This window comes from Clupea harengus, chromosome 3, assembly GCF_900700415.2.
Source record: "Clupea harengus chromosome 3, Ch_v2.0.2, whole genome shotgun sequence".
Taxonomy (NCBI): Eukaryota; Metazoa; Chordata; class Actinopteri; order Clupeiformes; family Clupeidae; genus Clupea; species Clupea harengus.
Window position 1 is genome coordinate 5,760,145 of NC_045154.1, and position 14,205 is coordinate 5,774,349.

Consider the following 14,205-nt stretch of genomic DNA (forward strand, 5'->3'; position numbering starts at 1 on the left):
TTGATGCTGTTTCTGCTAAAAACTAGTTTAGAGAAGCGATAACCGGTGTTTCAGAGGCAGAACCATCTACCAACATGTAGCCTACAAGCGCAGGTAGAAAGCAAGGGCCCTTTGTCCAGCATGTAGACTTTCCTTGAGTGTCAGTGTGTCAGTTGAATGAGAATATTCATTCACAGGGCGGGCTGAAACTACTTCTACCAAACATGCAGATGCAAAAAGTTAGCAGCGTAACTACAGGATTTGCAAAAGAGGAAAGTTTCACGTTGAGATTTTTGAAAGAGGGTGTCCCCTTTGAGCAGAAGAAGGAGCATCATTCCACAGGAGAGGTGCTTGAAAAAGAGCCAACAAACTATTCTACCTCCCACTGCATTCTGACACGATGCAGGCAAAAAGAAAGTAAAAAGAAACTTTGTCCGATAAATAGAGGTACACATACAGTCAACATAGTTTAAAAAGTAGCGTAATCAAGTGATGGTCATAAAACCCCCCTAACAGCCTCTTGCCCACTTTAACACAAGAGTGGAGTTTGGCTCGGAGCTGGGTGTGAAGTCTAGACATTTGTTTCCACTGAATCTCCTAAAACTATGTTGATGGTGACAATTATTTACATTGCAGGTAAAGGCTAGCATAGAGCATGGGGTAGAATAAGTGCGTGACATTGTGGTGGGGGTGAGTAGGTATAGGCAGAGGGTAGATCAGGTGGAGAGACTACAGCAGCTTCCCACAGTGGAGACTTGAAGACAAAGTGAGTAGATAAAGCTCGGCTGCCTAATATGCTTATATGTACTTAATGGATATGGTGGTGAGGAACAATGTTTTCACAGCCATCTGCATTTGCGAGCAAAGGTCACGCTATAAGAGAGAGAACATTTGGTTAGTAAACTTCAATTTGATGAACAGATAAAGAGATAAATAGAACAATTAACAGTAGGTAATATGGCCACTTTATCAATATCAGTATTAGCATAATATGATATAGAACGAGAGGGAGAGGCTGCCAAGCAAGGTGTATGGGAACTTTGTATAGGTTTACTTTTTAAGAGTTATGTTTAGTTATGGTTGGCTGACATAGATTTAAAGATGAAAAGGGTGGAAGTGAAGGGAAGTTTTTTACATAGTATGGGGGCCTACAGCAGAAGGCCCTGCCTCCTATTGTTATTCTTGGAACTATAAGCAAGGGCGTAGGTTTGCATATAGTCCATAGGGACTAGTCACGACCAAAGTTTGGGGAAAACACAATTGTCCCCACCAATATTTAGTTAATTTGAATTGCCTGTAAGAAAAAAATATTTTGCACTATATATTTGCAAACTCATTCGTATTATTTTCTATACTATGTTCGTCGCCCAGAAGAGTGAAAAATAAATGTCCAAGTTTTCCAAGGCGCCCTCAAGCCTGCGAGAACAAGATGCTGTCATTTCATTGGCTGAAGAGGCTCACGTTTGCAGCACTTGCAGAAAGAGAGCTGGCAGTAGTCTGATACGGGAAGCTACTAAATAAGCCAGGAAATAATAAAGCCTCACATTAGTATTTCGTTTGGTCTCAGCATTGATATTTTTGACCCTTTTGTGCTTTGTAGATAGGAAAATGCCACCAAAAAAGAAAAGACACATCCAAAGTTTGTTCACCACCCAGAGAGTAAGTAGCTATCAAGCCCAGGTCGTTGTTAGTTATCTACACAGTGCAAACCTGCTAACCTAACATCGCCACCCATTCTACAATGGAAACATGTTTTGAAAGTTGTTAGTGTAGAGCATGTAACTTTTGCTTGCATTAAATCTATCCCTAGCGTCTGCAATTGTCGTGGAAAATGCTAAGAGTTCTCAAGAAACTTCTCAAGGCAAACAGGTACTGAATGGTTTATTTCAGAGTAGTTAACTGCTGCTGAGCTGGTCCATGGAGCATCTCAAAACCCTAAGCTTAAGGCAAGAGCAATCAGGCAGATTAACTCAGGACAAAGTTCCCGAGCCCTTTTTATAGATCTAGCCACCTCTCTTCTTCCCTGTACCCCTGTTCTTACTTACCTAATCAGAATGAACCACATTGAGCCTCATCATGGCCTCTCAGAAGCGCCTATCTGAAGGCCTGTGACCCTGTCATGGCCTGTGACCTTGTCCTGGCCTGTCTGCCATGTGGTTTATCAGAAAAGGCATCTCTACAACGTGATTTATCAGAAAAGGTATCTCTGCCACGTAGTGTCCCTACCAATGCAGAGACCAAACCTACGCCCTTGACTAAAAGGGCACTGTGAGCAAATTGGTATTGGTGGGCAGTAGGGGACATCTAATTCCTTAGCTAAATTGGTAAAGTCTTTTAGGGCTTTGTAGGTTAGAAGGAGTATTTTGAAATCAATTCTGCTTTTGACAAAGAGCCAGTGCAGAGAGGCAAGTGCAGGTGAGATATGTTCATATTTTTTGTGGTAGTAAGTGTGCCAGCCGCAGCATTCTGTATAAGTTGGAAGCTCTTTATTGAGTTGTTGCTACATCAGAAACAACAGAAGAGCATCAGAATTAAGGAGCAGGAAGTTACACACACAGACACAGAGTTACTCTGCTCTACCACATGTTTACTCATCATATGTCAGGGACTTTATGACCCACTCCATCTTACAGATGCCATAGCTGGTGCCTTACTGTCAGGATGTTATGGACTAGATGATTACCCATGTTATGGTCTGAGTCTAACCTCTGTCTATCCCCTACTAATGTTCAATTCAACTGTCCATATGTCCACGTTAATTGCTATGCAGAAATGTTAGGAAACGGGGGGAAGCGGTAAACCAGCTGATCGTCCTGAGAGAAATGGTTGGTCCTGGATGACTGATGACGGCTCACGGCTGATAAGGATAACTTTTGGGTCACCGCCGTTATTTTCCTTCCGTTGGGATTTTCCCTCTGAGCATATGGTGTTTTGACCATGTTTTGGGGGATGGGGTGCAGATGGTAGCACAAGTAGCGTTACATTTTGACAGATCATAACTTGAAGGATTAGTTAGTTGTCTGAAAAGGTATCTCTGCCACGTAGTGTCCCTACCAATGCAGAGACCAAACCTACGCCCTTGACTAAAAGGGCACTGTGAGCAAATTGGTATTGGTGGGCAGTAGGGGACATCTAATTCCTTAGCTAAATTGGTAAAGTCTTTTAGGGCTTTGTAGGTTAGAAGGAGTATTTTCATGAATGTATAAGGAATTGAGCGGGCTTAACTGCTAATGGCAACTATGGATCGATCTGAGTTGGACTTCGCAGCCTGTCAATTGATGGCATTTGCAATTGATTGCATGCTGTGCAGTGGACCTGGAAAAGATCAGAGCGCCTTAGAAAAGAAATAGAGATGCTGGGTTGGAGGCAGAATCAGGCATCAGTAGCCCAGGTTAGGTTAGACTTTCGCAAAACTGCTGTCCTAGGAGGACGAATCTTTCCCAAACCAATTAGCTATCATGTTCATCTCAGAAGTATATAAGCGTATTCTTATCATTCTTGTTCACCTCAGAAACCACTGTAGGACGTAGGGTACCAGTAATGGTTTGGTGGAGGCGTTGCGGCGGGACAGCCTGCCGCAGAGGGGATGAGTGCATTGGTAAGGCAATTGACCTGATGGTGGTGTGTAGGCTACATCCAGTCCTGCGGTCACTGACTCTAACATAATTGCCTGAAGTTCAGGGAATACGCCGGTAGTTACTTAGTTTTTTAGAATCAGAGCACTGTGGCGAAAGGATGCTGTGCTGGTATTCTCTTTTCGCTCAATTATAGAATTATTGTACCATGATTCACTTGCCAAACTGTTTAAATGCGCCTGCGACGCAAGAGAATGGACTATTCCGGATGGATGACACCGTTTGGAATAGGTATCAGGGAGTTGATAACTGCAACTATTAAATAATTAATAAACAGCCGAAAGTGAAAGTAAGTCGTCAGTTGACCAGCGTATAAAATCACATGGACAGCGCAACCTGCATGCGTATTGCTTCCACCTCCCCTAACTGGCTCTAGTTTATCGGCTGGTGGGTTAAGTGCGTATTTTTCAGCATTAAGTGGTATCGATACATTTGTTGAGAACAGAGGTGGAGACAAGTCGGGAATTTCCAACTCGGGTCTGCAGTTGTGCTTCGTTGACAGGGGGGTTAGCATGTAATGCGACTATCAAGCATGCCTCTGTAAGCACGTCGCTGCTTCAACGTGCAGATTTCGTTTGGTTTCAGCGGACGTCCCAAGGATGTATTTGTGAATATTTCATTACAGGTTGGGTATGTATATTGTTGTTTTTTGGTTTTCAAATATGTTTTTAATGTGATGTTCTTCGATGTTCACTTTCATGCCGTATCCAGATTGAGCGCCTGGACCTTTTACGCAAACATTCACCACCAGCTAATTCACCGAGGTCATAGATTTAATTTCTTAAACACTCTGTGGTATAGTGCAATTATGATCTTATGGTCAGAGTTCGATGCGCAATCAATGGCAGATCTAGCAGCAGTGTTGACAACCTGTAGCCTACAACTTCATTAATTTAAGATAACGTATCATTTAGAAGCGTTTCTGTATTTGTATTCGCCGTGAGCCTCTTTTGTCTCCGTCCCTAACAGAGTTCTGATCGAAGCAACGTAAAAGACACTCCTTTAAATCTTATCTCTGAAGGGAGCTTAGTCAAAACAGGTATGTTGAATGTAGAACACCGGCTAGATGATGAGGAGTCAATGCCCTCAGCTGTCGAGTGAATTTCAAATACTTTCAGTTACACCATACTAAGTTAATATTTTAGGTATCTCTACTAGATTATTAAGTATGAAGTGCATTCACTACGTATTGAAAGTGTATCTGTGTCTTGAAACAAACTTTGTACAACAACAAAAGAAGAAGAAGAAGAAGAAGATTTAGCTGATAAGGAAGCAACATTCTGACTCAGACTTTAGGGGGAGTGTTTTCTTAACACAGCTAAACGTTTCTCCCAGCACTTTCTGAAGATGGCTGGATGTCTATAACTCTTGCAGTGCAATGACCAATTGTATCATCCTTTGGGCAGTTTCTTAGTAGAGGAAGGAGAGAGAGAGAGAGAGAGAAAGAGAGAGGGAAGAAACAGCGTTGCTCCCCGCGCAGCTACATGTGTGACCCGTGGCTGGCCCACTGAAGGTCAGGGAGAGAAGAGTGCCTTGCGGGCTCAATGTGATCTCTGACTCTCGTCTCCATCTGTCTGCAGAAGCTGCAGGGAAGAGAGAGAGAGAGGGCCTGGCAAACTGCTGTGCTGAGAAGGAACAACCACTTCCCAGCATCATCCAGGAGAACCTGCTGAGAGAAGAGTAAACCACATTGGAAGAATGGCCGGATCAGGAGCATGGATCCTAGGCTGGGTGTTTGGTAAGAGAGCCTTTCTCTGTGTGTGTGTGTGTGTGTGTGTGTGTGTGTGTGTGTGTGTGTGTGTGAGAGAGAGAGCGAGAGAGAGGGAAAGGGAAAGGGAGGTGAGGGATTATTGCAACATGTCAGGAGGAATGATGGGTGGTGGAAAAGAGACATGGTTGAATTGGAGCAGATGCCAGATTCACCTTCAACATCTTGGTGTGGGATTCCAGGCTTGGTGTCGGTATGCAACCATTATGACTGGGAAGATGGAAGACCTCTAACTCAGTGTGGTCTACTGTTTATGATTATTAATTTCTTTATTTACTTGCAGATATTTGAGATTACAAGAGTCATGCTAAAATAACCTTTTCTACAAGGACTAAGAATCTTCTACATATTTCAGAGAAAAAGAAAGCTACAGACAGGGGAAGACCACTGTGCACATATGTTCGTTTTTTGGTATTAGTAAAGAAAACGGTGGTTAAACACCTTTCAGTGGACTAACCACGTCCTGTTCTAAATGGAGAGGTGATACCAACGATGGAAAATGATAAGAGATGTGGCAAGAGAGAGAGAGAAAAAAAGATGTTGAAAAAAGCCAGGGGAAGCACAGAGGGGGAGAGGGGGAAACATGGGGAGTTGTACAGGGGTGTTGTGGCACAACTGTCTCGCCTGGCCCCAGCAAAGTGTGGTGGTTGGTTTCGGCCACTTTGCTGACTTGAATTTTCTCCCGCCTTTTCCTGACCACTGCAGCCAACCACATGGCAGTGTGCAGCGGAATGACAGTTGACTGCCCCTCTGTCGGTCTGCATCTCTCTCTCTTTCTCTCTCTCTATCTCTCTCTCTCTCTCTCTCTCTCTGCTCACAGCAGTGTGCCATCACAAGCACTTATCGTGACAAAAAAAGAATGGGAAAGAGTAATCAGATGAAAATAGATGCCGCCACTTAAATGCTGCCGGTCAGAGTCAATACCCTCGGGGTCAGTCTTTGTCTTTCCCATGCAGCTAGTCCACTTAACAAGACCATTTTGTTGAGCTGTTCCTGACCACTTCGTGCAGCGCCTGTCTCTCACTTCTCAACCACATGTGGGATTACAGTAGAGGATCTGGAGGGAGGTTATTGTTTTGTGGCTTTCATGGGTTGTAGGTATTTATTCAGTATTTATTTCTGGTCCATTTTCTCCTTGTGGGCACTTCAGGAACGTTTGGTTAGTGTATAAAGACAAGGCAAATGCAGGCATGTTGTGACATTTTTGGCATACTACACTGTACCACTCTACCATACCTTCTTGCTGTGTGGTTTTGTAAGATGGGCTGTGTCATTTTACATAACTGCCTAGGTTGTAGTTACATTTACATGTAATGCCAAAATGTCAAAGGCAAAATGGCTCATAACACACTGTTTCTGTGTCAATTGTGTTGCATTGTGTAGCCAGTGATAATCTCACAGTGGAATCTTTACAAACATGAATATCTAATACACGGTAAACAAGCTAATTGTTTATCTAGGCAATCCCTTGGGCATTATTTTCATTTGTTTTATCTTGGGCTTTTTGCCTTTAATCGGACAGGACAGCGAGGAAATTAGCTGGAGAAAATTGGGATTGGGAAATGGCCGCGAGTCGGATTCGAACCCGGGTGGTCAGGTGGCCGCTTGCGCCACAGCTCCCCCCCCATTATTTTCATTTTTAAGCTTTGACTTAAAATACTTTTGAGAAATAATTGGTGGTATGTGATCTGAGGAAATAAAATGCTCTCTTGGACACAGGGCCCCAGGTAGCTAAAATCTCAAAAGGATCTGGCTGTTTTAATGCAGCAGAAAACTTCCAAAGACACAGGCCTCCCCACCTGACAATTATTTAGTATGAAGACACTTAAACTAGGGGTGGACTCCTATGCTGGCTAAGTTTAGAAATGCTTGCACTTAGTTGCTGAAATGCTAGCACTGAAGCAAGAAATGCTAACACTGCATATAGCACCTTTAAATTAAACATTGTTACCTTCAATGACTGTACTATTTTGTTTTCTGCAGGTCTGGTTTTGACACAGTCAGTTTCAACAAGCACCAGTCCCATTTGCAAAGCCTTGACTGTGGTGAATAACAGTCTGGGTGTAAAAGAAAGGATACACTTCATGGTAAGAAGAAAGGGGGGGTTGTCTTCTTGAGTTTTACTGGAAAAGAAACTGGGCCCTATTTTTCCATCTTTTTGGCTGGGACAAAAAGGGACAAAATCGAATGAAATAGGTCCAGTATTGAGTTAGAACACTGTAACCACAAAATTGCTATACAACGTAATCCTATGTGGCAAGCATCCGGGTCAAATGTTGATGATGATGTTATTAGAAGTGTCTGATACATTACAATGATCTTGGCTTTCCTCAGTAACTGTAAAGAAACTGTTGAAAGGTAAACTAATAACTGTTGAAACATTATTTCTACATCATGTTCTACAGTTTCTTTTACAGTTATTGTGGTTAACAAACAGAGGTCTACCAGGTCTATTGATGTGGATCCTTGCCCCATAGGATTACATTGTATAACCATTTTGTGGTTGGTGGTTATAGTATTCTAACTCAGTAGTGGACCAATTTGATCGTTTTTGCACCTGGTAAAAAGATGGGAAAATAGGGTTAAAAAATAGGAGTTCTCCTTTAATATGTTAATGTATTAATGCACCTGGTGCAGTTGAACACAGGTACTGCAGCAACAACAGCATATTACAGTATTACAGGCAACCTGTTATGTTTCAGCTGGTGTGCATAATACAGAACATCCACATCTTGAAATCTAAGTAGTAATAGTGGTAAGATGGTGGTTTGTTAAGATCTGCAAACGGAAGGCATTAAGAACGGACAGATGACAAACTTGTGGTAAGAATGCATTGGATAGACAGAATGTGGCAGGAAGAAGTGGGAAAAGGGAAAGGGCCAGAGTTGAATTGGTTATGTCTGGTAGAGTTGGGTTGAGTGGGAGGGCTGTTTTGCAGCAGCAAATGGAAAATACTTTCCTTTGATGTATGAGGAATACCAACTAATGCAGGGTAAACACTCATGCCAGCCATGAATCCTCTTTGACTTTCAGAGGCACAACATGCCCATTAACTACACCATACGGGTTCACTATGAGGAGATCTTCAAGCTGAAAAACGTCAGCAGGCTGGTGAGTCTGTTTGACTGACCCAAATATTTTGTTGACTTAGTCATCCTTTCACTCTCTCTATCCCTCCCTCTTTCTTTCTTTTTTCCCCTCTCTCTCACTCTCTGTCATTTTTCCTCACTTCACTTTGACATCCTCATTTTCTGTACAGCTGTCACTCCTCCTTTTTTGATTTCACTTTCTTTACTTTCTCTGTAATGTCTCATGTTTGGCTTTGGCACAGAGGAGGAATGTGGAGGGCCTAGAAGACGTGGACCTGCAGGTGACGTGGTTGAGGGTGAACCTGGGCATTCTGAAGAAGATCACAAGCGTTTTGCCCAAGAAGCACCCCTCCTACAACTTCACGTCTAACCTGGAGACGCTCTTCCTCAGCGTGGAGCAAATATTCCCAGAGGGGGTAGGTAGCGTGGTCAGAGATCTTATTAATCACCACACTCCACAGCCTCAGACACGACTCATCTTTTACTCACCCTCCTGCCCTGTATCCGGCTCATACTCCAATGACTCACGCCTACTACAGGGGTCTAAGTCACCATACAGTGTTCAAGTTGATGTCTGTCTTTGTTATTGTAGTGCTTGTTATTGTAAAAGACTGTGGTTGCTGTTAAGGAAAAGGTTATCTTAAGAGCCGATAAGAACATGTACTGACATGATAATAGTCCTTTCATTTGACTGCATGTGGTGCTTATGTCTGTGACCTTTAAGGAAGTCCAGGGTTTCTTTAAGATTAAATGTCTTTAATGGCCTAAATATGATTTTGAGGGGCCTTCATTTTTTCAGTATGTTAACATTAAGTTAATGTTGTATAATGTCACATTCATTTCAGTATTGTTTTCAAATGTATTTTGGGGAAAATGTTTAGATGACAAAGTAGTGGACATACTGTACATCTGATTACAATTAAATAATTTAACTTTAAAAACAATGTAGAAAAAAATTGAAAATATGGAATCTGAAAAAAAGTTTGGTGCTAGGCTGTAGCTAAACATTTGTTAACAGTTGCTAAAACTTTCAACAATGTAGCTTCATTGTTGTGTATACACGCACCCTTGCGAACACGCAGTGCTGTGTACAATCAATGAATGAATACTTTGCAAGTAATTCTTGGCCTCCTATTTTCTTTCATATCCTTTACACTTCTTTGCCAGTATTGACATAAAATAGGTTTCAAATTGCAGTAAGTAGTCTTAAAAAGTCTAAAATTGTACTTGTTGAAACCTGCAGAAACCCTGGAAGTCAAAAGGTGTGTGTGTTTGTGTGTGTGAATTCTAAGTGCTTTTATTCTTTCTCACTCAGAGGGATCCGCCAGAACGAATACAACAAATCTGGGATGCTTTAGGGAGCTCCTTGGGAAAACGGTGGAATGTGGCCACACCAAAATCCCTGCTGGACAACTGCTACCAAACCATGCACTGTATCTTCAGCAGTTGCTTCCCATCTTCTTCAAACTGTGAGTGTCTATAATTACCATCTCGCAATTTAACAACACAACCTACTCTCCTAATGAGACACCAGTGTGGAATAAGACTTTCACAAGACCCTCTGAAAACATTGTTTTAGGTTTTATAGGTGTACATGTATGTGCCCCAACATACTTGTTACATTAATACATGTTTTTATTAATACAAAATGCACTAGGGTTAGAGTAGATCCAGGATTGGGGCAGGGGAGTGGTGGAGATTATTAGTATGTACTACCTAAGAAATACTTATTTAGGGCACTTTCTACAGTGTTTATTACATAAGTAATAGACACTAGAAAAGGTAATTTCTTTAATATAACAGTAATGGCTCACTATTGAATACTGTCAACAAGTCTTGTATGTTCTCTTGGTGGCTGGTGAGAAGTATGTTTTTTTCTAAGGAAGAAAAAAAAAACACTAACAAACGGGTTTGACAGGCATGTTTGCATTCTGTGTGACCTCTCTGTAAGGAGGATTAGTACATGCACACTCTTTTGTTTTTGCTGACAAAAGCGATTGTGGAGATAGAGGACGATGTATCATCCTACAATGAAGTCTGAGCTTAATGAGCCCCCGTGACACAGTGTGCATTTGAAACATATCCCAGATGGACTGCCTCAGGCACTGTCTGTTTAGGCCGATGGCCTCAGTTGATAAAGACACTCATGGGCCCCTTCCTAAGGACTTGCCACTTTCCCTAATAACCTACAGGAAGCAGGATCTGTGCTGTTTCTTTACTAAACTGCATAGTGGTGTGAGTGGTGGCCCACCCCAAAAAGGGCTTGCCATGGCAAGTTGGAAGTTTGGCAATGCAGAGCAGGCACATGCTGGGACAGGGCCACCACACACCAGTGCATCACAAACATGTGTCTAAGGTTCTAGTGTAGTTTAAAGACAAACTGTCAGATGTTTCAATCTGGGCCCTATTTTTAGATCTTTTTGAGTCCAAACTTTTACCAAGATCAATTAATTAATGAACACCAAAACCGGCAACTGCAAAACAGCTATACAATGGAATCCTATGAGGCAAGCCAGCACGACAAAGTAAACAGCTTGTTTTGCCACTGACAGGCTCATAAATGTTGTTATATGGGTCTGGCAACATGGAAATGATCCCTACAGAGATACACCTGTGTCTGGTTACCTCAATAACGGTAAAGAAACTGTAGAAAATGACTGTACAGTCATTGTTTTAGCTTTCTCTTCTTCCAGTCTCTGACGAAGCACCCCATTAAACCCTGTAGTCAATTGCATACCGTGTGGTGCTGGAGTTTCAAAATTCACAAATAAATGTTGCACGATTCTCAAATGTATTTTGTGATTCACATATAAATGTCACACGATTCACAAATGTAAATGATGTTACATTTATTTACAGACTGACGCATCCCTGCATTCTTTCATTTTGTAGACTTTCAAGATGCAGCTAGATTCATGAACAGAAATTCAAGGGTATGATTGGATTTGAACACACTGCATTACATCTGTGCAGTGTCCAGTGATGTGGACTACAACACAAGACTTCAAACAATAGATTTTTATTTTACAACATAACAGGCCTGGTTTTAAAAAGCAGGTGTTATGTTCTATCATGAGGGGGGATTCCGCTGTTCCATCTGTTTTTGGTGTAACTAGACCCCCTGTAAATCAAACACAGAATAGACGACATAAGTAACTATTTACGTCAGCCAGAAATGGCTAGAGTGGCTCTTGTACCATAGCAAGAGTTTATTGTCCATCTTTGAGAATCTCAGTGATTTACAGTATTTCCACTAACATGACACTTTGAAAATAGGCTTTACATCAGAATAACAATTATTGGTGTTTAACCACGTCTCTGGTTTAACTAGTTTAATGTTAGCTCTGAGGGCTATTATCAAACATTAACCGACATTAGTTATCAACAAAAAGCAAGCAAACTGCAATAGTATCAATCATCATTCTATGTCTGTTCTGGATTTTAAAAAGTTAAAAGTAGATACAAAAAAGCAGTCACCCAGCAACTGTAAGGTCTCAGACTTTTGGACCTCACCCCAACTCTGTGCTTCATGTAATTGGTTGTATGCATGTGTCCATTATGGTGTGGAAGTGGTACTAGTCCACATAACTGGACAGTGCACAGATGTAATGCAGTGTGTTCACATGCAATCATACCCTTGAATCTCCATTCATGGATTACAGCGTTTACATTTGTGAATCGCGTGACATGTATTTGTGAATTTTGAAACTATTGACTCCATAACTAAGTGGGGTGCTACGTCAGAGACTGGAAGATCGTTAATTGTCTTTATTAACAGAGTGGACCCAAAAAGATTTAAAAATAAGACCCAGAAGTTTCTCTTGAATCATGGCTAGGAACATTTGCATTCCTTTTACATCTTATCTGGGCCAGGCCTGTAAGTGTGTGTGTTTCTTGATTCGGATCCCAGTCATACTTCCTGCTTCAGTTAGGGGGTGTTACTTACTTATTTGTCCAGCCAAGATAAATTGTCAGTAAGTCTTGTGACAGTGGCAGTCACTAGTGTATGACTGTGCTGAATGGAATGTGTTTGTTAGAGAGTGTCTGTGTGGGTGGTGTAATACTCTCTCTCTTTTTTTTTCACCCTTCTCAGACTGTCAGCGAGCTCACTGGAGAAACGAGAAGAAGGCCCAGCATCAAGGGGTTCCAAAGAACTAGAAGACAGCTGCTTTATGAGCCCTGCACTTGCAATAGTTTTGCGTCCCCTTGCCTTTTCTGCACAGTCATGATGTTGGGAAGCACCAGTGCTGGGAACAGTATGAAAGAGATCACTGCTGTGATCACTGCCATGGCATTCTGGGTGTACTGTATGATAGCCTGCACATGTCTTGCAGTTCCAACAGACAATCATTTCACAGAAGAGTTGAAAACCTGCAGTAGTGTTTCATGTTTTGGTGACACGTACATCTAAGATCATTTTAAAAGTCATAGGCCACTGTTAATAGACTTTTAACTTTGAAACATGCTAATGAATATGGAAAAATAACTTAAGCAGAATATTATTATGTGGATTTTATACACGCAATGACTTGCCATTGAGACATTAGATTTAAGTTTACAATTCAATAGGAAAAATAAATATGGAAAATTACATTGGTATCAGTAGAAATGTCATTAAATCAGTTCAATTGTCAGATTCAAAATTTCAGTAAAATTCAAATAATTATGTAATGCTGTGGAGACAGAAGACTATGGGCTGTTATTTCAGTCATGTATGTCACAAAAACTGGCATGCTGGTAATTATGCCACAGTTGGTTGAGTATGTCATCATTAATGGTCAGTATATGCATGCAAGACATAAGATACCATGCCTCTTTGGAATTCAGTGTTCTACAGCAGTCTGTTTGGTTTGGCGCGCATTTGTCTGCATTCACACTACAAATGTGCTACATGAAAACCCATTTCAAGTGTCTTTCAAACACATTTTATTTGAATTTTTCCCCAAATTGAAATGTTTGTCTTTGTTGTTAGATGTACACCACTGATACAAGACTTAACACAAATGTTGCTGTAATACATTAATTAATCAAGAAAACATGTTTGCTCACTCAGCTCGAAAGGCTTATGAACTTTCCTGATTATTTATATTAACCGTGTTAATGTTCTATACAAGTGAGCCTTCTAATTAAGTCTAATCACACCAGTTTTACTATTGTGATGCCTCTGTAAGTGCCATAATCGTGCTGTTCATCACTGCTCAGTCATGTTAGTGTGTGAGGATGTCTCAAAAGGTTTGTTTTTCCCCCTGTGTAAATTACATACAGATGTTGCTGACTTGCTGGCAGAGTCAGGAATTTCCCTCCAGTAGCCTAACTCATGACTTAAGCTTCTAACTCTGGACTTTCTTCTTGAGCAGCTTAAACAAAACGATGTTTTGCATTTGAAAATTAACAGCTATTGTTCTTGTGTGTTGTTGAACTAAAGAGAGCTCATGATTTTATGTTTTCTTTAAGAGTTGTCCATACAGTTTTAGTTATTTATTTTTTTACGCTTTAAAGACTGTTCAAAATGTTACATGAATTAAAAATGAATTGTCATATCACCTTCGCGTGCCTCATGTTTATTTTCAGCCTTTTCATAACGTTTGTTTAACACTAGGTCATTATAATTTGACTCGCTGTACATTACACTAACTGCTACAGGCATTTGATTTGCTTTTTGCTTGAATGAAAGCGTGTGCGTGTGCTTTTACGTGTGCGTGTGCGTGTGCGCGCACGCGCTCGTGCGTTGTAT

General features: G+C 41.2%; 1 protein-coding gene across 4 annotated transcripts; it reads left to right on the forward strand.

Moving 5' to 3' along the window:
* The first annotated feature begins 3,198 nt into the window (after positions 1 to 3,198).
* Positions 3,199 to 14,014, forward strand: il34 (interleukin 34). 4 transcript variants are annotated; one of them, XM_031564367.2, is made up of 7 exons: positions 3,199 to 4,239; positions 5,195 to 5,352; positions 7,366 to 7,469; positions 8,416 to 8,493; positions 8,714 to 8,887; positions 9,787 to 9,940; positions 12,565 to 14,014. In XM_031564367.2, exons 2-7 carry the CDS (start codon positions 5,313 to 5,315, stop codon positions 12,627 to 12,629), a joined length of 615 nt encoding a protein of 204 aa, XP_031420227.1. In that variant the 5' UTR covers positions 3,199 to 4,239; positions 5,195 to 5,312; the 3' UTR covers positions 12,630 to 14,014. The 4 variants fall into 4 exon arrangements, with proteins under 4 accessions (XP_031420227.1, XP_031420226.1, XP_031420228.1 ...); XM_031564366.1 differs by having other exon boundaries at positions 3,200 to 4,244; XM_031564368.2 differs by lacking the exon at positions 3,199 to 4,239 and adding an exon at positions 4,629 to 4,653.
* The last annotated feature ends 191 nt before the right edge of the window (positions 14,015 to 14,205 follow it).